We start from the raw sequence: 22,014 nt of genomic DNA, 5'->3' as shown, positions 1-22,014 counted from the left end.
AAGGTGTACATCAATTGGAAAGCACTAACCAAACAATTGGTAAAATAATCACACGATACATAAAAACTATTACTTGACATGCATAAAACAAGTCTGTAGCGGAATAGCCAACTATGATTACCTGATACACGCTAGAAGTGGTTGATAACTGCGAGCACGTCAAGGAAGTAGAATGTTCTTGCTTCAGATTCAAGGGATAGTCAAGAAGTTGTAAAGGTAAATTATTGTTTGATAATGAAATGCCAATATTTAAAATTGGCATGTAAGGAGACAGAATGTAATGCGCAATATAGCACAGTTACCTGTTCCCATATATAGATTTCGTTTGTGGGTTATGAAATCTAAAAATAATCTATTGATAAATGTCATTATTCAAAAAGCTATACACTCATATCAATGTCGAAAGTATTACAAATTGGAAACAACACCTAAAATATCAATGAATCCATTTGGCTACCTACACACTACCGCACGGCCTAAAGCTAAAAACGGACACTTGACTCACCAGTGGCGGAATGTGGACGAATAGAGTGGGAATAGCGTTTGCGAGCAATTATCGTGTTGTTCGCCGTTTATTCTTCTTTGTTACCCAAGATGTGGTGTACATGTTCGAGGGAAAGTGCCGGCTGCAGATGCAGTATCGATCACCCCTCTTGTCCTCAAAGACTTGTTGGACTCTACTTTCCAGCTCATCCACTGGATATCCGCAATGTCTGACCCATTCTCTTATTCGATCAACAGTTTTCGGGAATACATGCATTAGAGTGCCTTCAGATTTAGCATGGGTCTTCGAAGGGCAACCGCTAATCGAACAGGCAGGCATTGTTGAAAATTCTGAAAAGTAAATATCAAGATTATTATAAAACCTTGATGAATAAAAAGGTCATAAAGTAAATGAACCATACCATGCTCAGTGCAAGGTTTGTTTTGGTCGCCGGTACTATACCAGTTCATTATGTGCGGCTTAGTATTTGCATAAGTTAGACATTTTTTAAATTATGTGACTAAACTCTGAACATGTGACTCGTCCCTTGGATGTTCTGTCTTGCACGAAAAGGAAACCTGCTTACATTATAGACTGGACCCCCGAAGGATGCAATTCGATGACAATTGACACAGATGAAAATAAATAGATCTATTGATAGCATAACAATTGAAACTCAAGTCAATAGCAATGAGACCAATGACCATAGCTCTATTGGGTACTGTAATCGCAAATAGATAGAAATGTAAAAATGACTGAAATATGACTAGGATACATGGCTTTACCTTGACCAACAAACAGTTGGATTCAGCAGGCCGAGCAGTATGTTGCAGGAGAACAGGTAGATGGCCACAGGTAGCACACTGACGAGTTTGCTCGAAGCGGTCACAGATAGCACGATGACGAGCAGATTAGCATAGATCTCAGTGCTTCTCAGGTAGAAGGTTCAGGAGTTGACTTGCAAAGCACAAAGATGTTCTCATGAGACATATCAAGTGGTTTATAAAGTATTAGAACCAGGGGTGTGTTTGTGAATGAATGACGTGTGTATGTCATGGTATTATGTGGTTTGCAGGGGTGCGGCCTGCCTGGAGACAGAGTCCGAGGAGGCCATGTGAGCGATGGCCCCTGGGCGTGGGATACCTTTTGAAGTGTACATGCTGTTTGGTACCTTGGCCGTTTGCGCCCGTGACAGCCCCCCATGCCAGCGCTCATCCCCGGGTGCGAACCGCCTTTGATAGAGGGGGTGGGATGGATGGGCCTGGGGCGTGCAGATAAGGCACAGGAAGACTGCTGAATGGAGAGACACTTATGTGGATTGCAGGGGGGCGGTCTGCCTGGAGACACGGGGGTCTGAGGAGGCCATGTGAGCGATGGCCCCTGGGCGTGGGATACCTTTTGAAGTGTACATGCTGTTTGGCACCTTGGCCATTTGCGCCCGTGACAGCCCCCATGCCAGCGCTCATCCCTGGGTGCAACATCCTTTGATAGAGGGGGGTGGGATGGATGGGCCTGGGGCGTGCAGGCAAGTGTGTGGGAGCGAGGGGCCATCAGGCCCCTCTCATCCTTTACTTCTCAGTAGAAACTCGGACCAAGTGACTCCAGTAGTGGGTTCGCCCCTTGCCCTTATGTGATGTTAACTTTGGTTGACATTTGCGTAGATGGGACCACTGAGCAGGACACGGGGCATCCATTTTTGTACCCCCTTTCCACTCCATCTTGGTGACCAGGCCTCACTGCGCAGAGCACATGGCCCCCACCCTCATTCCCACTCTGACTGGAAAACTCCAGAGGTATTTGCAACAGCCAATAAATGTAACGCATCACTCTTCCTCTGAGATCACTGTCCTGCATGTGAACCAGCCTGAACTAAGCACATAGCTCGTTCATCTACACAAACGTGTCCTTGCCCACGCACCCTCGCCAGTGGAAACTTACTGCCATTCTGACCCTGTGTCCCTGCAAGGTATTCTCTTCATGTGCCAGACCACTGACCACGCCATGATGCCCACCTAGCAGAACCCCCAACTAACATTAGACCCCTACTGCAGTATATCGTTGCTTATCAATAACGAATGCCACATACCGGAGATTCTTGTGAGCACAGACCCACACTTCAAACGGTGTATTATAGTGGTCAAGACCCTTAACCTAAGGCCTGTATAATCCAATGTTAATTGATAGTATAGATATGTGTGACTTTTATAGAGACATAACCGACTGAAAGACTTTGAACAAGTGTTATTTAATGCATGCATTATTGAGAATATATTATGTTAGCTTAGATAGTGACCACCCTGCTTCACAGCGACCTGACCTTTACCCATTCGGGGCACAGATGTCTGACGTCCATCCTTGAATAGAGACCCACTTGATTCATTTAAAAAATCGAAACAACCGTTTTTAAAATATATGTGGTGGTTTATTTTGTATCTTATTTTGATGACACAAAAATACAAGACTTTAAACATTGTACAGGTCAGGTTGCAGCACAGCGATTATTCTGCTCGGACAAATGCTATCTAGACACTGCACACTATTGAACGACTCATGAATTACAATGATATGTATATGTAATTTTGGATATAGTAGAAGACCATGAAATAGGAGTGGCATGACAAGCAGAGTATACGGATTACGAGGACGAACAGTTGCGCGAAGTTCGTGCATAAGCACCATCATTATCCTCAACACGGACCGTCTGGCAGCTCGGTGATGCATTGCAGTCGTGGCTCGCCTTCCGAAATGTAGGCCACGCATCCCTAGTTTTCACAGCAGCAGCAGTTCTCGTCCTCGGTTGGCATTAGCTCGCACCGATTGCATGTGCACCAGGTGGAAACACCGTCCATGCGACTAGGTCCAGGCTCTTCAGCTGTTGAATTGTCCTCCCAACTGCCGTCCGAAGACCCATCGTTTTCGCGTGTTTCCCTTTCCAGTAGTTCCTCCTCGGTATACTCAGGCTCGTACATGTAGGGCATTATTGTAGCCATTGTGTGTTAAACTAAAATAATTTATAGCGGTGGTACTGGTATCTGTTCACACGGGCTACAAGCAAAGAAGGTAGCTGACCAGAGCACAGAAACGAGTCACAGAATACTCAAAGTAACACAGAGAGAGGAATGGAATCGAAAATCTGCTGCTGTGTGTTGTGAAACGGTCTGTTTATACTTATTGAAAAAAGAGGTGTCCTGCCATTTCCATGGCGACACGTCATTAGCTGAAGCGCAGCAAATGTTGACACGAGATGTGCTTTGGCGTTGTGAAATGGGCGGTACGCGTCTGCTGATGACAGGCTCAGGGGCGGGGGATATGATTTAGTGCCGCAAAAGCAGGTCAGCCAGGGCGATGGGGGAAATGATAGGATTATCACAAAATGGCAGCTCCCTAATGCCTGTTTTCCCGTGCGTTTAATGGATGAAAACTCGGGTAAGGTCCATAGGAAATTTTTCTAAAATCGAGTGACTTAGGCTTAAAAACACATGGCCGACCTGTAGGGGCAATAACACATTTTGACCGAACCATTCCTTTAATGATATTGTTGTCAATATTGAAGGATGCATAGTTTGGGGATGGTTCTTTTAGATTAGAGTCAGATCCGAGGAGCAGAATCTCAGTTTTATCGTCGTTCAGGCAGAGGCCGTGGGTCGCCATCCATGCTTGAATGAGGATGTAGATCTTATTCACCAAGGCCACGTCCGCATCATAGTTGTCCGAAAGGAGTATGAGGATCTGGAGTATGAGGATCTGGGCGTCATAATTAGTGTAGGTGACACCCAGTCTGTCCAACTTGTCAAATAGTGGCTTGGTGAAAATGTTGTACATGGTGGGTGAGACACAGTATCTCTGTGGGACTCCGCATGTTATTTGGATAGGATCAGTACAGGTGGAGGTAGAGAAAACTTTCATAGTCCGGTTGGCTAGAAAGAATTGGGCCCAGGCTATGACATCTCCTGTTAAGTTAGCAGCGAGCCTGAGGTTGCGAGCCTGAGGTGGCTGCATAAAACTGCATGGTCCACCAAGTCAAAGGCTGCTGACAAGTCCAGTAGCAAAGCTGTATTGCCACTATCCTTTAACTCCTCTTTTTTTGTCTTAAGGTCTAGCAAGGCTGTTTCGGTGCCATGGAGAGGGCAGAATCCTGATTGCCGAGAGCCTAGCAGATGATTAGCGTCCAGGTAGTTTTGAATTTGTAAATAGGCTACTCTGTCAATTTTGAGTAGGAAAGGTACGGTAGTGATGGGTCTATAGTTAGTGGGGATGGATGGATGGATGGATCGAGGGTTTGTTTCTTGATTAAGGGGAGGACCCAGGATTCTTTCAGGTTGGTAGGTACTGTTTGATTTGAAGGAGCTTATGAGCTTCGAGATAAGAGGCTAAGTCTCTGGCTGCATCCTTTATTATTTGCGCTGGGCAACTGTCACCCTTGCAGTTGGAGGGTTTCAAGGAGAGAATGACCTTATCAGTATCAATGATAGAGCTAGTTTTCAAACTGAAAGGCGGAATAGTATTGTGCTCAGTGGGCGGTGGTATTTGTTGATTTGAGAGGGGCAGAGAGTCTTATATTTGGTTATTTTGAGTTGGAGGGAGGAGATTTTATTTGATAGGGTGTCTTGTATGTTGGTACACCATATCTTGTCCTTTGGGACAGTGTCTACTGGTTGTAGGGGATTCCATTTCCCGGAGGATGGAAAAGAGTTCCTTCGTGTTTGATTTGGCTTTTGTGATTCTATCGTCAAATAGGTTTTTTTGTGTTGATAATTTCTTTCTTATAGCGTTTGGATAGTTGGGCTAATTTGGCTTTGTCGTCGGTAGGCGAGTTACACCAAATAACTTGTAGCTTTCTTTTCTGCTTTCTTAGATCATTAAGTTGGGGTGTGAACCAGGCATTCAAGTGTGCTTCCTGTTTGCTTTTGCGCAGTTTTGTTGGAGCAATGGTGTACAGTGCTGTCAGTCGAGTCTGTGTGCTCCATCGATCATCCTTCTAACGGGGACCTGTTTTTCAGATTTTCCAGTGCTCCTCAAGGGCTGTTTTTCGTCGAGTATTCTTCTTGGAGGCTTCCAGAAGATTCTTCAGGCCTATGCCGCGTGGATCATGTCAGACGCGAAGGACGGCACTTCCCTCTTCAAGCCTTGCTCCGACTGCGGTTTTGCAGAATGTATACAGAGACAAGTATTTCCAGTGCCTGTGTTGCCTGCACACGACACGTAAGGAGGAGGATTGTGTGATTTGATGTGGCTTCTCGAAGCGCTCATTGAAGGATCGGCACCAACGGCTGGAATTTTGGCTGCAGGCCAAGGCCCCTGCACCGGGTGGTGCCCTGCGGCATGAGACTCACGGATCCGGGAAACCTGAACAGGCTTCCAAGTCCTTTTGAGGGCACCCCACCCGTGGGGGGCCCAACACAAGGCCAAGCACAGCGAGCCCGCTTCTGTCTGGGTGGCCGCTGCTGCGGGTCCTGCGACAGTCACTGCGCAATCGTCATACCCATCTACATCAATCTCCAGTCAACGCTCTGGGTCTTCATCCAAGACAAAGTCTGATAACCCGAGTAAGTTGAGGGAGAACCCGGAGAAGGCCATGCAGGGTATGGTGTCCGGCCTACCTGCGACAGAGAAGCCAAAGGAGACAAAGGGTATGACTCAGCCCCGAAGAAGAAGACCAAACAGGACAAGGCTTCCTACACGGCCGTGAAGGTGAAGGCCAAGCAGGACAAGGTATCTGGCCTTTCTGTGCAGGCCAAAGTGCACCAGGCAAAGGCATTCCTTCCCCACCCCTCCCTCGAGGTGGTGGTGTCACTTTAAAAGTCCGTAGGGGCGGACCAGCAGGGTGCCCGGCGATGGCAATCTAAAATGTACACTGCAAGTTTCTGCGCTTAGTCGTTCACGGGAAGCATTACCAATTCAAGGTCCTTCCCTTCGGACTGAAGTCGGCACCCAGGGTTTTCACCAAGTGCTTGACTCCGGTGGCGGGCCATCTACGACTGCAAGGGATCCACGTCTACCCTTATTGGACAGCGGGCTCATCCGGGCCAGATCAAGAGACATCGCCGTTAACCACACAGCGAGGACCGTCCACCTACTGATGGATCTGGGGTTCTCACTGAATTATGCAAAGTCCTGCTTGATTCCACCGCAGGACGCTCTGTTCCTGGGATCCGACTCGACAGTGTCGTGCCTGGCATCACCGTCTGAGGAGAGGATGGCGGCTATCTTGGGTAAGGTGCAACGGCTGTTAGCACAGAAGATGAGGACCATCAAGTCTCTTGTCGGCATGATGTCATGCATTTACCTCATTCAGCTCTGCAGGTTGCGGATGCGCCCGCTACAGGCTCCTCGACGCCTGTTGGGTCCAGGTGTCCGGAAGCTTCCAGGAGAGGAACCCGCTCGATGAGTTCAGTCGAGAGATCAGTTGGTGGGGTGTGCACTCCCATCTAGCTGGAGACAAGGATTTCAAGCCCACCCCCCACCTCACGTACCTAGAGACGGTCACGACGGACGCTTCCCTGGAAGGTTGGGGAGCCCACACCGGCCTGCTAACCTCCAGAGGTCTGTGGTTGCCAGAGAAGACATTCCACGTCAATGTCCTGGAACTGCAGGCGCTATTTTGGGCCCTCAAGTAGTTTCTACCATCCCTCAAGGGCAAAGTGGTGAGGGTTTTCACAGACCATACCACCACAATGCTTTACATCCGGAAACACGAGGGTAGCAGATCCCCAGCGCTCTCCAAAGAGGCGCAGGACCAGCCAGGGGATATTCCTCATCCGTTTCACCTGGCAGGAGTAAAAAAGTTGCCGACTCCCTCAGCAGGGAGCTACAATCTTGCCACGAGTGTGAGCTTCGGCGGGATCAAGTCGACTACCTCTTCCTCAAATGGGGCAATCCCCAGATCAATCTTTTTGCGACAGCGACGAACACCAAGTGCCGGAGTTTCGCCAGCAGGTTCCCCAACCGTGTTCCCTCCTTTGCCATTGCTTTTTCGAGTCAACTCAGATGGTGCACGATGATCCTTGTCGCACCAGCGTGGCTGAAGCAGATCTGGTACGCGGACATTCTCAGCATGTCGGCGTCGTCACCAGTCAAGCTGCTAGTGGTCGCTTATCTTCTCGCCTGGGAAGGAGGTGCCATTCTTCACCACGACCCTGGACATCTGAACCTGAAGGCCTGGCTCCTGCAGCACTAGAGTTTGGTGGCTACGATATTCCGACAGACTGCAAAGAGATTCTCGCCAAGGCCAGGGTGTCGTCTACCTTGAAATGCTACGGACTCAAATGGAAGCGCTTTGCAATTTGGTGCCGTTCTCTGAAGATCAACCCTCTGCGGGTCACGGACCCTTAAGTACTTCCGTATTTACTGTCATTGGCTAAATCGGGACTGGCTCATGCCTCTATTAAGGTACATCTGGCGGCTATCTCTCGCTACACCAGATGTCCGAGGCGGTCTTCTCTGTGGTCACACCATCTAGTTAAGGAGGTCATCAAAGGACAGTCCTGCTCGTTCCTGCCGGTGAAGGCCCCGGCCATGGCCCCTGCGTGGGGAACTCAATGTGGTGCTGACTAAGCTCATGAGGGCCCCATTCGTAACTATGCACTTGCTCAAGTTACTTTAGTGGAAGACCACTTTCCTCATGGCCATCACCTCTGCAAGGCGAGTAGGTGAGATCCAGGTCCTGTCATGCAAGTGACTTTACTTGACTTTTCATGAGACGAGGATGGTGCTGTGGATGCACCCCTCCTTCATGCCCAAGGTTCTGTCGGGATTCCACCTCACAAACCCTTGGTGTGTTACCTGTGTTTTTTCCAATGCCTTCTTCGCCGGCTGAAAGGACTTTGCACTCGCTGGATGTGGCTTGAGCGCTGAAGTTTTACGTGGCTCGCACATAGTTTCCGGAAACCTCTCAACTTTTCGTGAATTGTGGTCCTGTGAACCCTGGGAAGGCCCTGTCCAAGGCTTCCATTTCCAGGTGGTTCTCTGGCTGTGTCGCTCAATGTTGCCAGTTGGCAAACCGACCGCTGCCTGGCCGTCCAAGAGCCCATCCTACCAGAGCGATCGCTGCTACAACAGCATTCCTGTCTGGTGTGTCCAGAGTAGTCCAAAGTCAGCCAAGCAGTGCTGCGCAACATGTTCGCTTGAAGGTGAGCCTGGATAGGAGGTAAGAGATTGCTTCTGTTGGGCCTTGCCACCTCCCGTGGTTGTGCATGTGCGTACTGCTATCGTTTATCCATGAACATGTGAATCCATGCCAGACTCCGTGCTGGAGAAGGAACAGGTTACTTACCTGTAACTGTTGTTCTCCAGCATGAGTCTGGCATGGATTCTGATTAAGGTACATCTGGCGGCTATCTCTCGCTACACCAGATGTCCGAGGCGGTCTTCTCTGTGGTCACACCATCTAGTTAAGGAGGTCATCAAAGGACAGTCCTGCTCGTTCCTGCCGGTGAAGGCCCCGGCCATGGCCCCTGCGTGGGGAACTCAATGTGGTGCTGACTAAGCTCATGAGGGCCCCATTCGTAACTATGCACTTGCTCAAGTTACTTTAGTGGAAGACCACTTTCCTCATGGCCATCACCTCTGCAAGGCGAGTAGGTGAGATCCAGGTCCTGTCATGCAAGTGACTTTACTTGACTTTTCATGAGACGAGGATGGTGCTGTGGATGCACCCCTCCTTCATGCCCAAGGTTCTGTCGGGATTCCACCTCACAAACCCTTGGTGTGTTACCTGTGTTTTTTCCAATGCCTTCTTCGCCGGCTGAAAGGACTTTGCACTCGCTGGATGTGGCTTGAGCGCTGAAGTTTTACGTGGCTCGCACATAGTTTCCGGAAACCTCTCAACTTTTCGTGAATTGTGGTCCTGTGAACCCTGGGAAGGCCCTGTCCAAGGCTTCCATTTCCAGGTGGTTCTCTGGCTGTGTCGCTCAATGTTGCCAGTTGGCAAACCGACCGCTGCCTGGCCGTCCAAGAGCCCATCCTACCAGAGCGATCGCTGCTACAACAGCATTCCTGTCTGGTGTGTCCAGAGTAGTCCAAAGTCAGCCAAGCAGTGCTGCGCAACATGTTCGCTTGAAGGTGAGCCTGGATAGGAGGTAAGAGATTGCTTCTGTTGGGCCTTGCCACCTCCCGTGGTTGTGCATGTGCGTACTGCTATCGTTTATCCATGAACATGTGAATCCATGCCAGACTCCGTGCTGGAGAAGGAACAGGTTACTTACCTGTAACTGTTGTTCTCCAGCATGAGTCTGGCATGGATTCTGATAGGACAGGTTTTCTGCAGTCCAGCTAAGGGCTTAGTAAAACCATTCAATTGAGGTAGTACAAGACTCCACTCTTAGTATAAGGCTGTACCACCTGAGTTCATGGTAGCGTAGGCAGAGCAGCCAGGCTTAACTTAAGAGGGAGAGAGGGCTATAGAATCAGTACCAGTGAAATTGTAATACAAATGCTCCAAAGAAACACTGATACACTTTGTATTGTAAAAATAAAGGATTTGTTTAAATACAGGTAGGCCCAGATAAATCTAGGGGTAAGTAAGCACTAAAACATTATATGAAATCACAGTATAAAAACGCAACACTATACTTGAAAGTACACAGACCCATGTATAGACCTTATTTGAAGTACCTAACAGTAGTTCTAGGGAAGTCAAATTCTTTTCATACACATTCAGTATAGGTCAAGCCTATTCTTGGGGAGTAAAAACCAATGGTTACTTTTTTACAAATACATTCAGTAATGCAAGGGCAGTAGACCTTTCCAGTTGTATGATTCTTAGCACACATCAGTCAACTGGGCAATATACTTTTGGTGAATAGTGAAACACATATTCTAGGTGCAGTAAAAACCTATAACTACTTTTGTGATAACAGTTATAATGGGTGAGTAAAACCTAAGGATGTACTATACAATTACATGTGCTTTTGAAATCGGGGAACACCAGATTGAGCTAAGCAGTAATTCTTATAACTTATATTTGGATGGCACACAGCTAACACAAGGTAAATAAACCCACATACTTTTTTAACCTCACAATGAAGGGGAAAGTAAAACCCAATGTCACACTTTACTGAATGACCCAGTTATTCTAGGTAGGCATCAACCTAATGCAGACTTATTAAGGACAGGCTAGCAGCAAGTCGAGGGAATCAAGGCCCAGTTGGGGGGGACACCCATACAATTATCCTAAAAGGACTAATCTGGTGATACCAACACTTTACTTTTGGGAAGAGTGTTAAGGCGAATTCTCAAAAAAATGTGCTAATTCCCTTCACCTCATAGACCCCCAGCAACGTTGCTGGATTTTGAGGACTTGATTTTTTTACCTGGAGAGAGTGTGACCCTTTTCCCACTCTCGTATTTTGATGTGCGTTTTACTCCTGCATTTTTTTGGGTTATGGAGTCTAAACTCCATAGGCATCATCTTTTCATTTGTCACACAGCACCCTCAGTGCAGTGGCACAGGGAAGCATTTCATCGTTTCCCAAGGTTTAATTACCGTCTCGGGTTTTACAACCAACAAGATTTTTCCCGACTGCAGACACCGGTAGCTAAAAATCACGGGAGCCATGTTTTTCAAGATGGCGCCTTAAGCCCCTTTATTTCATCAAGTCCCGGTCTTCTTTTTTCGCCATTTCTTTTTGGAAAGGTCCTGCTAGTGTTTGTTTCTGCTCCCCAAACCAGGTTTGGTCCCTTTGTTTCTATGCCTTTGGCAGGCTTCAGGACTGAAGACCGCCTCTGGTGCCTGAGTGTCTGGGGTGGGCAGGAAGTGAGGGAGGTGCCGAAACTCTGTGCTTAGTCTACTAGGAGACCCAAATGCACTCTGGCTTGATTGGCTGTCCAGCAAGGACAGCCACTCTGCTGGGTGAGTGACCGCTAGGCTGGAATGAAAGAGAGTAAACTGTTTTAAAAGGCGAGTCTCTTGGACTGGAAAGCAGTCGACTACTGGAACTAAAGAACCGAAGACGAGCTGGAAAAGGACGGCTGCTGCTGCTGGACCGTTGGTTTGCCCGGTGAAGACCTGCTGCAGGTCCGAATTGCCAAGTTCATCTCAATAGAGAAGCCACTTCAAGGACGACTTCTTTGTTTGAGTTGGTGGGACCAATCAACTCATAAGCCACCTGGATACCATTCTCGGAGCTGGTTAGGATTAACCAGGAAGGACACCAGCTTGTGTGCCTGACGACAGCTACTCAAACCGAAGATCTTCCATTTTGCCAGCTTGTTTGACCCGTCCCCGTGCAGTGCAGGAGTCCCCCGACTTCCTCCCTCTTGTCCCCATGACCGAGGCTCGGGAACGGCGAGATCTTCAGGAACTGCCAGGAACCAAAGTCTTCAGCTGCATCTTGTCTTCATATTAAGGTACTATCTCAACCTAATTGAGAGAACTTCTCATGGTGAAAGTTTGTGAAACTTTCCCCACTTGCAGGCCTGATCAGCTTGTGACCCAACATATGATTCTTTTTCGTACAAACTACTTCTGAGAACTTTGGCAAAGACTTTACCGTTTACTACAAGAACTGCTCTTTCCTATCCAAGACACTAGCCCATTGACTTTGGGCTAGGCCTATTGAACTGAATCGAGTCCTCTAGTGAACTGAAACTATTTGCACTGCCTAAGAAAATATTTGTGGTCTATTTTATTAACTTGTGCCCTTTTACTCCCATTAAAAGTAACTGAAATGCCATTCTGTTGCTATTTCAGGGGAGCCTAATTTACTCAAACTTATTGGTTTGGTATTGAAGTGTATTTGTGTATGATATTAAGTTGCCTCCTTCTAGTGAATGTTTTCTAAATGACTATGTAATAAATTAATGTAAGTTTTACCAAGAAACTTCAAGTGTCTACTTGAACCACTGTGATTGTAAGACCTCGATGCAACATCCTTGTACTGCTCACACTCCCTCTTGAGATAAGCCTGGCTGCTCAGCTCGCTACCAAAAACTGTCTAGTACAGATTTATACCAAAGGCTCGTTTTGCTTACACCTGTAGTCCTAATTGTATGTGGTGGTCGTCTCAGAGGGTACTGCATGCAATTCTGCCTAACAATGCCCACGAAATTACTGCGATATTCGGAATTTGGAGACCGTGCACCACACGATGGCTTGAGGACCCAGGGTATTGCAACAACGTAAGGTCGCCGTAACGCATGGGATGGCTCAAATTGCAGGTCGTCTTCAGTCTCGTGGGTCTCACCAGCCTCTGGGTTGGGGTCATCATTTTTAGAGTCCCCAGGTCGGTTGGAAAGAAGGGCTATATAGCAGGCTCTTGTTACACAGCAGGCTCTCCGGTCGCTGGAAATTGTTTCAGCCGCGTTTCCTTAATCTTCATCGTCCTCTTCGGTTTCGGTTCCAGTGGTCGACTTGTCTTCAGCTTCCAGGTTCGCAGTATTTATCAGGAATTACAGCACAACCTCTGCATTTGCTCCCCGTATTTTACAAGGGGTGGTCTGGTTGTCCAAACAGGACAACCAGCCCCCCACTGGGATTTGTCCCCATTCAAGCAAGGTGTAAGACAAACGGCTGGGGAGTTTTGGACTCTTCCCTCACTTCCTGCTCTCACAGACAGACGGTAGCCTGGGTGGGGAGTCCAGAGGACTCCCGCCGAAGATAAAAATCGCACAAAGGAATTTCCCACACTGGATGTCAGGAGAAGGAACAAGAAACGACAAACACTAAGATGGGGAAAAAAAGCCAGGGGCCATTTTGGTAAAATGAGCACCCTTAGGTGCCTTTACTGCAGCTTTGAACACAGCCAGCGGTAAAGGTTCACAAAATGAATACAAGGTATCGCTGCCACCAGCCATTGAAGGTAAGCTTGTCACTGTAACAGAATTGTTACAATGTATCCCCTTTCATATTAAAACTGTATCTCCCCAGCACTCAACATAAGGTGGGGTGTGCTGACTTCACAGTATAAATAAAATGCAAAGGGGATCCAAAGATCTTTTCTACCCTTGGGAGCTGTAGTTCACTCAAGGTTAGCACAAGATAGTTAAAAGGGGAGCCCCTAGGGCAACCCAGCAACAACAGGCACTTATTGCCAATAAGTTGTTAAATAACTTTAAAAAGACACTATAGAGAGTCTTAAAAATGACACCAATAAAAAGAGTTAAAGACTATGTGAGTGTGGAAAAAGGTTCCCACTCACTGAGGTATTAAGGAAAAAATATCCTACTAGTAAAGCAAATATTTCTGGGGTTGATCCAGTTCAGGAATATTTACCAGTTCTGTGCAAATCTTACCTGACAGATTCACATGAGAACCCTCCTGCCTGCCCCTCTGCTGCTCTTCTCTTGGTCCTACTGCCACTTTACATGCTACCAAATCTGAAGATGGCTGCCTGAGGAGGGACTTGGTAAAGGGCAGTCATTGGCTGGGGGCGGGATGACCTCAGTGAATGGTTGTTAGGAGAAAGTTCAGAAATGAAACTGATTTTTTTCTTTTACCGAGGATTCCCAGCCCGACTGGGAAGATTAATGAGCATGTGAATCCATGCCAGACCCATGCTGGAGAACAACAGTTACAGGTTAGTAACTTGTTCCTTCCCAGCTGTACAAGTAATTTATGTAAGACTTTTTGGAGGGACAGAGAAACACAAAGTCAGAGGGTAAGAAGAGTCTATAGGAAGCCAGAACAGCCAATATCAATTGAGCCAAGTCTAGGTGAGTTGAGGCACTTCTTTAAAATGGTACAAAAGTCTTGCACAATGTTATATAGAGTTTGTTGAAAAGTGTTAGGGGAAATTTTCAGTTGAGTGCTAAATTCTTCCCACCTTAGAGACCCCCAGCTCTTTTGCTGAACTTTGGGACTTTGTACTTTTAATTCTGTTTGTTTTCTGTTTGTTTTCTGTATTTCTTTTAACTTTGGAGCCTGACAAACTCCATAGGCATCATCACATTGTGACACACAGCACCTTCAGTGCAGTGGCACAGGGAAGTCTCTTAGATTTCCCAAAAGTTTAAATACCTTATTTTGGATAAACTGTTTCCAACAGCAGTGAAGTTAAATTGGTTTTACTTAAAATTGTAACTTTCTAGACCCAGCACATACTATCTTACCATAGGGGCCTGGAGGGGTTACTTATTATCCCCTTTGTCTAGTTTATCATGTGACATTTTTGTTACCCTTTCTACAATTGACTGGTGGCAGTGGTTTACTTTTTACTACCATTGTGTGTTTTTACTGCGGGTTGCGTTCGCAGCTGCAGTAAAGCACCCATAGGTGCCCATTTTGTCAAAATGGCCCTGGTCGTCTTTCTTTGCCATTTCTTTATCAGAAAAGGTCCTTCTTGAGATTTACTCTGCATGCCAAACCAGGTTTGGTCCCTTTGTTCGTTTTTGTCGGGATACACGAGTGAAGCCTGCCTCTCTGCTCCAGTGCGTCTTGCAGGGGCACGAAGTGAGGGAGGTGCCCGAAACTCCCGATGCTTAACCCCCTTCGTTACAGGAATGCACCCAAAGGCGATTGGCCGGCTGGCTGTCCGGCAAGGACAGCCACCCTGCTGTGTGATTGACAGCTAGGCTGGAATGAATGGGAGAAACCTTCATAAAAGGCGAGGCTTTTTGGCTTGTAAGGCAGAGTTGACCGCTGGACGAAGAAATCCAAAGAACAACTTGGAAGAGACGCCTGCTGCAACTCCTAGACCGTTGGTTTGCCCGGTGAAGCCCCCTCTGTCTGTCTCTGGCTGTCTCTCTGTCTCTCTGTCTGGCTGTCTCTCTGTCTGGCTGTCTCTCTGTCTGGCTGTCTCTCTGTCTCTCTGTCTGGCTGTCTCTCTGTCTCTCTGTCTGGCTGTCTCTGTCTCTCTGTCTGGCTGTCTCTGGCTCTCTGTCTGGCTGTCTCTGGCTCTCTGTCTGGCTGTCTCTGTCCGTCTGTCTGGCTGTCTCTGTCCGTCTGTCTGGCTGCCTCTGGCTCTCTGTCTGGCTGCCTCTGGCTCTCTGTCTGGCTGCCTCTGGCTCTCTGTCTGGCTGCCTCTGGCTCTCTGTCTGGCTGCCTCTGGCTCTCTGTCTGGCTGCCTCTGGCTCTCTGTCTGGCTGCCTCTGGCTCTCTGTCTGGCTGCCTCTGGCTCTCTGTCTGGCTGCCTCTGGCTCTCTGTCTGGCTGCCTCTGGCTCTCTGTCTGGCTGGCTCTGGCTCTCTGTCTGGCTGGCTCTGGCTCTCTGTCTGTCTGGCTGGCTCTGGCTCTGGCTCTCTGGCTGGCTGGCTCTGGCTCTCTGTCTGGCTGGCTCTGGCTCTGGCTCTCTGGCTGGCTCTGGCTCTGGCTCTGGCTCTCTGTCTGGCTGGCTCTGGCTCTCTGTCTGGCTGGCTCTGGCTCTGGCTGGCTCTGGCTCTCTGTCTGGCTGGCTCTGGCTCTGTCTGTCTGGCTGGCTCTGGCTCTCTGTCTGGCTGGCTCTGGCTCTCTGTCTGGCTGGCTCTGGCTCTCTGTCTGGCTGGCTCTGGCTCTCTGTCTGGCTCTGGCTCTGGCGCTCTCTCTCTCTCGGTCGCTCTCTCTCTCTCTCTCTCTCGGTCGCTCTCTCTCTCTCTCTCTCTCTCTCTCTCTCTCTCGGTCGCTCTCTCTCTCTCTCTCTCTCTCTCTCTCTCTCTCTCTCTCTCTCGGTCGCTCTCTCTCTCTCTCTCTCTCTCTCTCTCTCTCTCGGTCGCTCTCTCTCTCTCTCTCGGTCGCTCTCTCTCTCTCTCTCGGTCGCTCTCTCTCTCTCTCTCGGTCGCTCTCTCGGTCGCTCTCTCGGTCGCTCTCTCGGTCGCTCTCTCGGTCGCTCTCTCGGTCGCTCTCTCGGTCGCGCTCTCGGTCGCGCTCTCTCTCGCAGTTTGCAAACTCTGCATACTTTCGCCCCCATGAAGGCCACTCAATCTCCCTGACAAAACGTCTTTTTTGGGTGTGGCCTTCAACAGGTGTTTTTTAGACATAGAATTGTTTCATCAAGAAAACAAATTGAGAGGGTAATTGGGTCTATTTTGTCCATACTCTGGATGCTGGGAGTGACCAGAGTCACCCTACACCCATCTACTTTCAAACATTTATCTGCCAGACAATGAGGGCTGGCCACCATCTCTAACATTGCCAAGGGGTTTCACGCAGTCTAAACTGCACACATCCCCGATGGGCATGTGCCAGCTAAACTGCTTTAGGCTGCACACTGGCCCAATCTCCTGTTGCCATAGCCTCCATCCCCACACACACACCTCCCTCTTCCCCAAAGCATCTATCTACATGACAATTTTTAAAGGTTCTTTGTGAGCCGCAAAGTTCTTGGTTCAAGAAAAAATTCAAATTCTTGCATCTTGCTAATCATTTTCCTGTGTTGACAACCGTTACGTTTAAATAATTGTATAGAACTATGTGTAATGAACTGTTGTTCAATGACCTTTTCTTGCTTTGGCAGTAGCTTACAAAACTATGCATAAATTGAAATCCTTGCTCCACAGCTCACAGACGACGTCAAAAAGGAAAAAGAGAAGGAGCCAGAGGCAGACAAGGTTGAAGCTGTAGTGCCGAAAAAACGATTTGAAGCGGAGCGCATGGATAGCGATGACTATGACAGTGACGACGATGATGTAAGTGTGAGCTGCTGCCATGCATGTTAAAAACGTAGACTGAACGGAACCTCTTCTGGTTCCAATCCTGAAATTTCCTTTTTGTGCCTACTCAATCTCTTTTCATGAAATATTTTCACTGAGCTATTGAACACTTCATTTTATAAAGCATTGCCCAAGACTATTGTGGTAAAGCAGCAATACATCACCTCACTTTCCTTCGTGGTTCTAAATAGTGATATGATATCCTCCGATTCTCCTGCTCCCATGATTGCTAAAAAAGATGCATGGTCGCTTTGACTGCCATTTCACTTATTCTTCACACTTAGCAAAATGAGCCTGAAACATACAAACTAAGCATGCTTTTTTCACGTAAAATAAGAGAATGTTTAAGAATTCATACTGGGACTAGGTACACAAAAAACCTCCTAATTTCCCTAACTAATTTTCACTTAGGACATTTCTGTTATTAAGGATACAAAGGTAAGTATTATGCAATGGGTCTTTAGCTAAATATTCAGCAGCAGTGAAATGTCCTCAGATCGATCCCAAATGACCTTTAAAGCGTATTTGATGAGAACGAATCGATCAGTGCGCACTAATACATTATTTTATATTTGTTTCTCTGTTCAGCTATAATGTAGTTTTCATTATACATTTTTACTTTTGCAGTAAAGTCCATTCCTGGCTTGGCAGCAGTTTCTTTTCCTTAATTGTTGTATGAGGAGGGTGTTCTGCGACAAGATTATTTGCTTTCATATATATTTTCCTGAATGTTTTCCCCTTCAGTACAAGAAGCCAGACATTCCCAAATTATCCAAGAAGAAAATGCGCCGAATGAACCGTTTTACAGTGGCTGAACTGAAACAGGTGAGGTTGGTCCCCTCTGTATCATGTCTATCCTATAAATGAAATTATGAAAGCTGTGTTTCTGTTCTGTCCATTGCGCTCAGCGGGCAGCCTTACCTTTTGCTAGTGAAATCAACATTATGGACTCACTCTGATGCCGCAATAGTCTGCTACCACTGAAGGTAAGTTGCACTTCACAAGTCTAACTATGAAGTACATCTAGTTTCTGGGTATCAAGAAAGGTTTTGATGAGGTAGGAGCTGACTTTCGAGTAAGGCACATTAATCCTGGATCTAAATGGGTTTCCAGCCACTGTCTGGGTTTGTGAGCAAATCACTATATCTCATAGCACAGGCAGTTTAGTCACCACTGATCATGCTATGTGGGAAGACCACCTTCAACTCACTCCCTGGCTGCTCTCCCTAGGCCCAACTCCAACACAGTAAAAGAACTTGGGTGCATGATTGTAAAAATGGATTTCCAACCTCTGGCCTGGTGGAGAGAGTTTATTTAGTTGGCCACCCTAGTTATAGTGAACAGGGGAAACTCTGGGAGCTGCAGCCAAACCAATCTAGGTAGCATGGAGAGTGGTGAAGGCGAAGTCTCAGGAGAGGTGAGTCGGATCAGGGGTCCACACCGTGCAATATGCAAGGATTGCACTTGGACAGCAAGTATAAAAACACTAATTTCTTATAGGCCCAAAAACACACACTAGGAAACGGGTAATGTTATCACACCATACTATTACTATAGAACATATTTCTGAGGCTTGTGGATCTGCTTAGTATCGCATGCTGTGCATAGGCCGACATCTAGTGGTAGGTGGCAGAGTACTGCATTCTTGTTTTCGTGTTTCAAAAGGGGATGACGAGTGGACGTGCTTGTAATACTATCCCCGTTTGACGTGTATTGTACCCATGAACCTTCACATGTCTAGGTATCTGTTATTTATTTTTCTCCACCGTAGTGTTAGGGAGACTTTTCAGTTTCTGTGCCAATTCCCTTTAACCTGGGAGACCCCAGCACTTTTGCTGGACTCTGACCTTTTTTTAAAAATGTTAATCTCCTCCGTAAGTGGCCCTTTTTTTTTACACTCACCCTTTCTGTTTCTCTGACTGAGATTTTGAATTAAAACTTTTTAATGGAGTTTGATTAACTCCATAGTTAAATACAGTGCCCTCTGTGCAGTGCCACTGAGAGGTCCTTGGACTTCACTTAATGTTTACATACATTTTCTTGTGTGAACTACAGTTCCCAAGAATAGTGTGAACTTTCCCCTTTTTCTTTTGTGGGTCCAGAACATGCCACCGTATGTAGAGTGCTGTTGGGGTGGGGGATGGGGGGTGTTTGCCTAGTAACTCCGTTTCTGATGTTTGTTAATCTGCTTAGAATCACATGCTGTGCATAGGTCCGACATCCAGTGGTCACTGCGGAGTATTGCATTTTGTTTTTCGTAGTCGAAAAGGGGACGTCGACAAGCCGTGTCTGAAACACTATCCCTATAGTGACGTGCGTTGTACCCACAATCCCTCACGCGTCGAGGTCCCTCAGATTGTTTTTTTCCGCCCAGCTTCTGGTCGCCTTCACGCGGAGCTCCTCGAGAGACATTGCAACTCCTCGACCTTTGGTCGTTTTTTTCTCATAATTTAATAATCCCTCCCTCGACGCAGTTGTAAGCTGTTCTCCGCCGAAAAGAATCTTCGACGGAGGGTCGAGCGGAGGAAATCCTTCGGCGCTGCCGAACACGTGGCCTGGCCTCGCAGGCCATACACAGTAGGGAGAGTGGGGTCGTGGGACATCTCTGGGTCTTTTCTGAGAATGCCTTTCCCTTTCCCCTTCCTTTCCCTTGGGGTGCTTATCGCGATTTATTGCCTCGGCTATGGAGAGGACACCATTTAGGTTTTGCCCGCTTTGCAAAGGCAAATTTACTTGGAAGGACAAGCATTCACGGTGTAACCGCTGCTTGCCCCTCGATCACAAGGAGGAAGGTTGCACGGCTTGTCGGCTTCTTAAGCCTAAAACTCTAAAAGACCGTAGGGTTAAAAGGTGGGCGGCCTACGCGATGTCGAAGGCCGAAGGTTCACCCGCCGCTGCTACCACCGACAGTGACGAGGAACGCGATAACACGACCTCCGCTACGGAAGTCGAAACCCCCTCTAAGGGGGATGAACACCCCGGCGACACGGACGCACACAAAGACTCATATAAGCACACAACCCACGCTTCGTCTAAGACGAAAAGAGCTTCGGCGCCCAAGGAGACGCAGGTTCCACCGGTGGCCTCCTCGGACCGTTCGGGTTCGAAGCCCCTCTCGCAACCCGCAGCCGCGACCAGCGACTGGGCTTTCGGCAAATAAGGGCGCCACCCCCAAACCATCGGCCGGCGCGCATCAACAGAAGGCGCATACCGCCGTAGAGCGTTCGACACCCATAGCGTCGAAAACGCAAGCTTCCGCCGACAAACGAGTCGCCGACAAACGAGTCACCGAAAGCTTGGTGAGGATCGCTGTAGCCGACGCCCAGAAGCGTACGCCGAAGAACACGTCGAGTGCTACGCATAAGTCGAAAGACACGCCGAAAGAGCCCGAAGAAAGGCAGGGACTACCCCCTTCAGTCGGGGGGGTCACCCAGCACACCTGAAGGTTTTTCAGAGGGCGACGGGACACTTTCCTCGACGCTTTGGGAGAGGTCGAGCTGTTTCCAGTTAGATGACTCTAATTTCCCCCCGCCAGACCGCTCTGGGGTACCCCATGAAACCATGGAAAGACTCCACCTCTGTATGGAGAGGATGGAAAGGTTTATGAATACCCAGACCTCTCAAACTCCCAAGAGGACTAGAGAAGGGCCTCAGGAGGACCCCAGGGCCAAAAATCCGAGGCTAGTCGATCCCCAGGTGGACACAGCCTCAGACTTCCATAACGTATACGACCTCACTGGGGAGGAAGAATACTTGAAGGAGGAGGATGATGATTTCATAGACGATCGGGAGGAATGTCTGGAAGACACGCCAGACATTATAGAAGAAGGCTTCCGAGAAGACACTGAAGAAGGACCTTCGCACCCCTGGCAATCCCCATCAGTGTATTCCGACACAGATGTCCTAAACCTAAATCCTCCTGACAATTCACCGGTTAGGAACACGTCTCCGATTGGCGATCAGCCCACTTTCAATGCACTGTTGCGCAGAGCAGCAGCACATTTCGAACTGGACACTGGGGAGCTCTCTCCAGAATTAGACTTTGTGGAAAAAGTAATTAAAGAGAAACCCCCGGTCAGCCAGACCATTCCCCTCCTAGCTTCAGTGAAGAGAAGAATCATCCCTTCGCTGGCCACTCCCGCATTGATCAGAGGGGTCAATCCAAGAATTGAAAAACTTTTCACTCCTTCTCCCTCAGACCCACTCTACATTAGGGGACATTCCATTCCGGATTCCCTAGTAGTATCTAATACTAGAAAGAGGGCAGGGGTACCACTTTCCACCAGTGAGGCACCCCCTGACAAGGAGGGCAAAAGGCTATATGCCCTTGCAAAAAGAGTAACTTCCTCGGCTGCCTTCTCAGCAAGAATTGCGAACAACAATTCTTTGCTTGCTAGCTATGCAGACGCGCAGTGGGCCAAACTGCGCAAGTACGCCGAGGAAGCACTGGAGCCTTTACGTACACGCCTACTTTCAACTATTGGCGAAGGAACCCAGGTCAACCAGAGCATTGTAAAAAACACTCTGGACGCGGCAGAAACAGCGGGACGTTCCCTGGTGCAGGGAATACTCCTAAAACGCCATGTATGGCTGCGCAACTCAGGGTTTAAACCGGAGACACAGGCGTCTTTAATAAATAAACCTGTGGAAGACTCTAACCTATTCGGAAAAGCGGTGGATGAAGCTCTAGAGATGGCGAAAAAAGAGTTCGATACTATCAAGACTCTTGACCAAATCTCTAAGCCCACTACCAGACGCGGCTATGGCAACAAACGCTTTTTTCGTGGCCAACGCCAACAACAACAAGGTCAGCATCAACAATACCCTGCCACCAATTACCAGACCAATAGTGGGCAGTACAGCCAAAGAGGCCAACGACGGGGTAAGGGGAGAGGTCGGGGATCCACCCCCAGAGGCTCCCAAGCCCCCAACAACTCCAAGTGACGCGAAGATTCGCGTCCCCTCCCATGC

The 22,014-nt window shown here is 48.1% G+C and overlaps 1 protein-coding gene across 1 annotated transcript in view; it reads left to right on the top strand.

Annotated features, from left to right (window-relative positions):
- The window catches only part of SF3B2 (splicing factor 3b subunit 2), a 633,281-nt gene that overhangs the window by 318,687 nt on the left and 292,580 nt on the right, over positions 1-22,014 (top strand). The window contains exons 10-11 of the mRNA XM_069644893.1: positions 16,891-17,019; positions 17,788-17,868. Coding sequence (XP_069500994.1) covers positions 16,891-17,019; positions 17,788-17,868 — 210 coding nt within the window. The remainder of the gene's footprint in view (positions 1-16,890; positions 17,020-17,787; positions 17,869-22,014) is intronic.

The sequence above is a fragment of the Ambystoma mexicanum genome, chromosome 2p (genome assembly GCF_040938575.1).
Source record: "Ambystoma mexicanum isolate Mex_15411 chromosome 2p, UKY_AmexF1_1, whole genome shotgun sequence".
In the NCBI taxonomy this organism is placed as follows: domain Eukaryota; kingdom Metazoa; phylum Chordata; class Amphibia; order Caudata; family Ambystomatidae; genus Ambystoma; species Ambystoma mexicanum.
Note: the sequence above shows the minus strand (reverse complement) of the source record. Positions and strands in the feature narration are given on the sequence as shown.